Source organism: Pan paniscus, chromosome 7 (genome assembly GCF_029289425.2).
Source record: "Pan paniscus chromosome 7, NHGRI_mPanPan1-v2.0_pri, whole genome shotgun sequence".
Lineage (NCBI taxonomy): Eukaryota > Metazoa > Chordata > Mammalia > Primates > Hominidae > Pan > Pan paniscus.
This window is the reverse complement of record NC_073256.2, coordinates 21,833,937-21,841,094: the sequence shown is the minus strand read 5'-3', so window position 1 is coordinate 21,841,094 and position 7,158 is coordinate 21,833,937. Positions and strand designations below refer to the sequence as shown.

The following is a 7,158-nucleotide window of genomic DNA, read 5'->3' as shown; positions in this document are numbered from 1 at the left end:
CCACCCCCACCCTGATGGCCAATGCCTCAGACCAGTTCCTGGCCCAGATGATCCTAGACAATTGTTTAACCTTAAACTGTTCATTGGCCAAGCAAACAGGTGCTAGTCACCTCTGGGGAACCACATGCCGCGTGTACATCCAGTACTCAGGAGAACCCAAAAATGTCTGTTCCACATAGCAACAGAAGCCCAGGTAGCACTCAGTCTCACCTGGGTGTTCTCCAACATCCCAGCTCAGCCAAATGGCTTTCATTGGTTTTTATGGTTAGACCCCAGGTCCTCGGGACACTGCTTTAGAAACACATTCCAAATCCTCCTCTGTGTGCAGGTGGCATTCCTATCCCAGTCTCTTTGCAGGGCATATACTATGATATGCAGCCAGGCTGTCCCAGAGGCTTTAACTATTCCCTTGGTGCAAGTAGTTCAGCTTAGCCACAGCCAATGCATCACAGGGTCAACTCTGTTAGGAACCATTGAGAATCCATAGTTGGTTGCTGCCTGGGCCTAGCCAGGGCTGACCAAGGTAGATGAGAGGTTCCTCTGTGGAGTTCTACTTTAACCTCACCTTCCCACCCAATTTCTCAACTGTCCTTGCCACCACAATTATTTAATGGACCCAACAGAAAGTAACCCCGGAAATTAGGACACCTCATCCCAAAAGACCTTTAAATAGGGGAAGTCCACTTGTGCACGGCTGCTCCTTGCTATAGAAGACCTGGGACAGAGGACTGCTGTCTGCCCTCTCTGGTCACCCTGCCTAGCTAGAGGATCTGTAAGTACTACAAAACTTAAACTTTACACTGACTTTTCATCATTGAAGCTATGCCTCCAATCTGACCTCTGACTGTGGGGCCACCCCAGAGGGACCCAGCGGGTGAAGCCCTGCTAGGAACGTCTGTCCAGACCTCTGGTGACTGCTGGGGACAATGGCTTCCAGCTAAGTTAATAGAGAAACTCAAGCAGTTTCCTTCTAAACACACATGTCACATGTCCTAGTTGACATGTCCAGTAGAGACTATCACAGGTCTTTGGAACATTCTTTTGAGAGAAACCTATTTAGGTCCTTGGTCTGTTTTTCAATCAGGTTGTTTGATTTTTGCTATTGAGTTGTTTGAATTCCTTATGTATTCAGATATTTGCCCCTTCTGCCACGTAGGTTTTGCAAATATTTTCTCTCATTTTCTGGGTTATCATTTCACTCGGTTGATTGTTTCCTTTGCTGTGCAGATGCTTTAGCGTTAAATGAAGCCACACTTGTCTATTTTCCCTTTCATTGCCTGTGCCTTTGGTGTCATAGCCAAGAAATCATTACCTACATCAATGTCAAAAGCTTTATCCTTCTCTACACTTCTAGTAGTTTATGGTTTCAGTTGTTACATTTAGGTTTTCAATTCATTCTGAGTTGATGTTTCTACATGGTGTGAGATAAAGATTTAAATACATACATATATAAAATCATGAGGTAGTGTACACTATAAATATACAATTGTTAATTGTTACTCAAGTCTAAATAGAGGTGGAAATAATAAACTTTCTTTTTTTTACTTAAACAACTCTATGTCACTGAGCTGATTTCACCTTTAGCCTGATAAAATCATTGTCCTCTCCACCCTGATTCCTACAGGAGACTACTCACCCCATAACCTCAAAAACCTCTTCATGAGGATGGTAAGTCACCTGAATCCTGAAGTGAATTACTCTCTATTCCATTGGAACTCATATAGGACACCAGAATCTAGACCTCCAGAGAACAGCAGGACCCATCTTCAGAAAATAAGAAGCATTTGTTCCCTGAGCCTGTTGAATCAAAGTGCAATTTCTATTCTTTTTGGAATGTTAAAAAGTAAATAATAATATTTAAGCAGGTTAACCCACGAGTAACATAGCAGGGTCTTTCTTGTCATTATTAGCTCCAACCTAGCACAGACATTAAAGGTACAGACGTATACTAGCCTGAAACTGGGAGAAGAGGAGCATTCGAGCAACCTTGAGACCAATGGGCCTCTCTTATAAAATGCACACCTCCTCTCACTGAGATTGAGGAAGGTTTCTTGTCTCTGAGCCTTCTCCCAGTAGAGCTATACATCCAGGCTGGCTCCTCCCTCCCCACACAGCTGCTCCTGCTCTCCCTCCCCCAGGTGACCCCAGCCATGAGGACCCTCGCCATCCTTGCTGCCATTCTCCTGGTGGCCCTGCAGGCCCAGGCTGAGCCACTCCAGGCAAGAGCTGATGAGGTTGCTGCAGCCCCGGAGCAGATTCCAGCGGACAACCCAGAAGTGGTTGTTTCCCTTGCATGGGACGAAAGCTTGGCTCCAAAGCATCCAGGTGAGAGAGGCAGGCATGCAGAGCTGCTAAGTCTAGAGGGAAGGACGGGACATAGGTTCCAGAGTTGGGTCTCAGCAGTCTATGTCACTGAGGTGGCTTCACTTAGAATCTCTGGGCATTGATTTTCTCATCTATAAATTGAACAGAGAGCCAAATAAACCTGAGAAATTGTATTTCTCCAAAGACTTGATTCCAAGAAAAGTCTGTGAAATTCACTAAGTTTAAGATATGAAGAGACAGACTAGTTATTTCTGGATCTAAACAAGTAGACTTAATTGTAAAGAGAACATTTTACTCTATCTACAGAAGAGCTTTTAAAAACTGCAGCCAAGCCTGAGGTTATGTTCAGGTGTGTGTGTGATGGGGCAGGAACGCAAAAATGAGAGCAAAGGAGAATGAGTCTCAAATTCTGTGTGACAAGCACTGCTCTGCGTGTTTATTCCTATTGACTGAGGTTGTTCGTGCTACCGGCTGCAATGCAGCCAGCATCACCTGTCAGCTAGCATGTGACTTCCCCAAGATTCTTTTTCTTACCCACTGCTAACCCCATACTCAATTTCTCATGCTCTCCCTGTCCCAGGCTCAAGGAAAAACGTGGCCTGCTATTGCAGAATACCAGCGTGCCTTGCAGGAGAACGTCGCTATGGAACCTGCATCTACCAGGGAAGACTCTGGGCATTCTGCTGCTGAGCTTGCAGAAAAAGAAAAATGAGCTCAAAATTTGCTTTGAGAGCTACAGGGAATTGCTATTACTCCTGGACCTTCTGCTCAATTTCCTTTCCTCATCCCAAATAAATGCCTTGTTACAACATTTCCGTGTTTACACCTCTTTAATGTGTGATATGTGTCTGTGTCAAGACACTTGGGATACACGTACCAAAATGCAAAATCAAATTTTTGAACAATATAAAATTCCAAATTCTAGGAATTTCAAGCAGGAGTTTGGGCTTCAGATCCAAATTGAAAAGAAGGCCCATATGACACCACTGATTTCCCCACCCACTGCTCTGCCTTTTCACCCTGCCTCATTTTCTCTGGATCCACTCTCAAAGAGCTCCCGTGTGCTGAGCAAACAATCGGTGTCAGCTTAAATTTCATGCAGTCACAAAATCATTACTTCTCCGGGAAAAAAAACCATCCTCTGTGCTAAAGAATTGGAGTTTCATTGAACAATGTCAGATTGTACATTTTCCTTTTAAGACATAGGGTTACAAGAGATCCACGGGAAAAACTTTCATTCAGAGGGAAATGGGTTGTTAGCAAAGGCGGGATACATGGAACAGAAAGCACAGCATCTCACATTGGCATGTCCTCATTAAGAGGACCCTCCAGCCACGTCTACTAAGACCTGGATTTCACAATCATAAAGTTGTCTTCACACCCAGAAAACACACACACACAAATGCTCCACCGCACTTTGCAACGCGCACTCTCTTGTGTTGCCCTAAAGCTGCTGAGAACCTGATTCTGCCTGGAAAATACAGCTTCAGAGGGGATAAGGGACGAGGGAGGGAAAGCATTTCACCAGGAACATGGTAGCGTTCTTGTTGCTGCAGGGGGCGGAGGCAGCCCAGGGGCCCAGGTACCCACTGAGACACTGCATGGACACGGAAGCCCACCCAGAACCCCGGGAGGACAGAGTGGGTAATGATCCCAGACTTCTTCTTGTTTAGATGATGAAGGACACAAATAGGGAATCACGATGTGAAGCCCAGGAGCCTTCTTTGGCTTGCTGTGACTGCCACGGACTTGGAATCATGTGGTCCCCGAGTTAACTTTCCATAGTATTCTGAACTATGAACTGCATCAAGATGGCTGCATCTTGGGGCATCTGCCAGAGGTCCACCTGACTTTCTCCCAAGCATCTGAGGTCTCAGCTAAAACTTCACTTGGTCGCTGAGGTCTTTTGTGATCTCTCAACCTTAAATTGCAACAAGATCCCCCTGCTGACCTCCATTCTCCGATTTTCCTCATTGCTAACTATAGAATTGCAACCATCTCACTCCCTGTACACTTCACTTACTATATGTAACATTTGCCTCCTTACTCCAGAAGGGAAGCTGCATGTTTTGCTTATTGTTGCACCAGAGTGCACGGATGACTGTAACATAAAGTAGGGGGTTAATAAATTAATTCTGATTACATTAACTAATTGCATCTAATAGCACATAACAATATAAAATTATTTATTAATTGTTATTCCTAAATTCCATAGGAAAAAGCTAAATTCAACAGAGGTAGAGCAGTCCATTTTCTAGACCCTATGACAGCACACCTTTAAAAAACAAAATAAATAAAAGTATTCAAGGCTGAAACGTGAAAAAACGTCATGGGTACTATTTGGCATCATGAAGCTTTAGGACCTTAGAAGAAGCAGGCCATTCCGGCTAAAGCAGCAAAAAGAGTTCATGTGAATCTTCAAGTACAACATCAGTATGTTTAAAACATGGAATGACTACAAGAAGAGGTAGAATGAAATGTTTGGTGGACAGAATGGTATCAGGGCAAGAGCTATGCAGGATAAGGGTCGACCTCCACTGAATTTAGAGGAATGGATGTTGCCAGAGAGAAGGATGGAGTAGAATTCAGGCTGATGTGCTGAGAAGCATCCATCAATCCAAGGGAAAGGGCCAGATGAGAACGGAGCCTCCCTGCTCCTCTGTGTGGATAAAGGCACACTGGGAGCACCACATGTGGCTTCTGCTACTGCAGTCTAGGGTGGGCCATGACTGCTGCAAACTCTAGGGACAGAGAATTCAGGGAGAAGTGTGAGGGTCTCCAAACAACCAGGGCAACTTGCTCAGCCTCAAATGAGGCACAACCCTGTTTACTGGGATGCACATACACTCTAGGATTAGTGATGACATGCAAGAACTTTTCTACCTGAAATGAGCCATTCATGCGGCAGGACAAGGAAATAAGGAATAAGTTAGATGCCTCATCCCTTTAAATGTAATTACTCAAGGGGACGGCAGCCCTGTCTCTGTAGGCAGGTAGGAGCCTAACTCCAATACGCACAAACTAGCAAACGCAGATGGCCCAATCACACTGCAAGACTCCCACTACCAACCTCCAGTGCATTTCCGCTAGCTCACCCAGGGCTTAACCTTCCCGCTTTGGCTTCAGGAAAGTGGAGGCCAACGGCTCTCCCTGTTGCAACGTTCTGACTCCCATTTCAACAGTCTTCAATAAGGGCTTCCTTCACATTTTTAAAAGGTCTTGGTTAATTTGTACTTGTACAAAAAATGAAATAGGTTTCTTTGGCTGTTACTGTTCTGATTTTCTAAACTCAGCTTATAAGCAAAACCAGAAGGAAAGAGATCTGAAAAGAACTCATTCCATTTTAGGAACATCTGTATTTTTTCCGTTTTCACGAAAAAAACAAATAACTCATGAAGAAACTAAGGGAAAGAGCTCACTCTAACATTTCCTAGAAATCAACCTCCCAACATCTCAATTCTGCGTCCTCCTGGATAACAGGGACCGCCACCTCGTTCCAGCCTTCCACCCCATGGCTACTCCCTAACTCCTGCACCACCTGGAATTCCTCCATCTCTGAACATCACTTATGAAATTCCTGTCCCTGACACACCCATTGTCCTCCAGCCTCTCACATAGCCGTCCCTCCTTCTCTGCTGATCAGCATTAATAAGGCTGTTCTCCCCCGGGGCTGTGCATGGGAATCATCCAGGAGTCTCTTCTCCAGGCTGCACCCAGGACACCTGCCATCTGCTCTCATTTCCTATTCTTATGCACTGCACCATTTTGCCTCAGCTTCTCTTATCTGGGTAATTTTTGTTGTATCTTTTTCAGGCATATTAGCGGAGTTGTGCATTCCAATTTAAGAAACCACAACAAGCTGAATTAACATTTTGAATGCCCCACCTGAAAAGTGGCCCACACCTGTAATCCAAACACTTTGGGAAGCCAAGGAGGGTGGATCATGAGGTCAGGAGTTCAAGACCAGACAGCGCAACACGGTGAAAACTGTCTCTACTACTAAAAATAGAAAAATTAGCCGGGTGTGGTGGTGGGTGCCTGTAATCTCAGCTACTCAGGAGGCTGAGGCAGGAGAATCGCTTCAACCTGGGAGGTGGAGGTTGCAGTGAGCCAAGATCGCGCCACTGCACTCCAGCGTGGGTGACAGAGTGACACTCTGCCTCAAAAAAAAAAAAAAAAAGAAAGAAAAAAAAAGGAAGAAAGAAAGAAAAGAAAAGAAAAGAAAGAATTCTGGCTTCATAAAATGCCTGATCCAAGGACTCTAGGCATGAGTTACCTTGTTGTCTTCACCATTTTGTTTCCTGCTTTTTTCTCTTGATCTTAACTTGGGGTCTCTCCCCAGATGACAGCCATGTGAATAATGGTCATCTTCCCTGGGCCTTCATAGCTGATCTCTGGGAGAAAACCCCTACTTCTCCCTCCATTGTTTCAGCCAGCTCTGGAGTTCCACGCCCTCCTCTGAGTCTGTCACTGAGGGGAGAGGTTGAGACTCCACCTGGATCCCACACTACCCCAGCTCCCCACAGGAAAAATTCAAACTAAGAATGGGTGAAATGGGGTTCCTCAGTCACTCCAAAGAGTCCACAATTCCATGCCCCCACCACAATGGGCTCTTTGTGACACTTTGGGATTCCATTGAGAAAGTTCTGTCCTATTTCATCAATATTTTAGAGAAGCTGAGATTTACACACACACACAAAGTACAAGTCCAATTTGTCACCAATACTGTGAAAATTGTCCTCTGTTCATCTAGGGCTGTATGAAAAGACACCACAAGACTTAATGGATTAAAACAACATGATCAGGTCTTCATTCACACATTTGCAATTGGGA

At 44.9% G+C, this 7,158-nt stretch overlaps 1 protein-coding gene across 1 annotated transcript; it reads left to right on the top strand.

The window, feature by feature from the left end:
- The first annotated feature begins 698 nt into the window (after positions 1–698).
- Positions 699–3,134, top strand: LOC129395848 (neutrophil defensin 1). Its single transcript, XM_055107267.3, has 3 exons — positions 699–772; positions 2,139–2,325; positions 2,906–3,134. The coding sequence occupies exons 2-3, from the start codon at positions 2,151–2,153 to the stop codon at positions 3,013–3,015; spliced, it is 285 nt and encodes a 94-aa protein (XP_054963242.1). The 5' UTR covers positions 699–772; positions 2,139–2,150; the 3' UTR covers positions 3,016–3,134.
- The last annotated feature ends 4,024 nt before the right edge of the window (positions 3,135–7,158 follow it).

Excerpts from the sequence above, each read along its gene's own strand:
- LOC129395848 (XM_055107267.3), top strand. The coding sequence starts at position 2,151 with ATGAGGACCCTCGCCATCCTTGCTGCCATTCTCCTGGTGGCCCTGCAG. Across the intron at positions 2,326-2,905 it reads CTTGGCTCCAAAGCATCCAG|GCTCAAGGAAAAACGTGGCC; the intron begins GTGAGAGAGGCA and ends TCCCTGTCCCAG.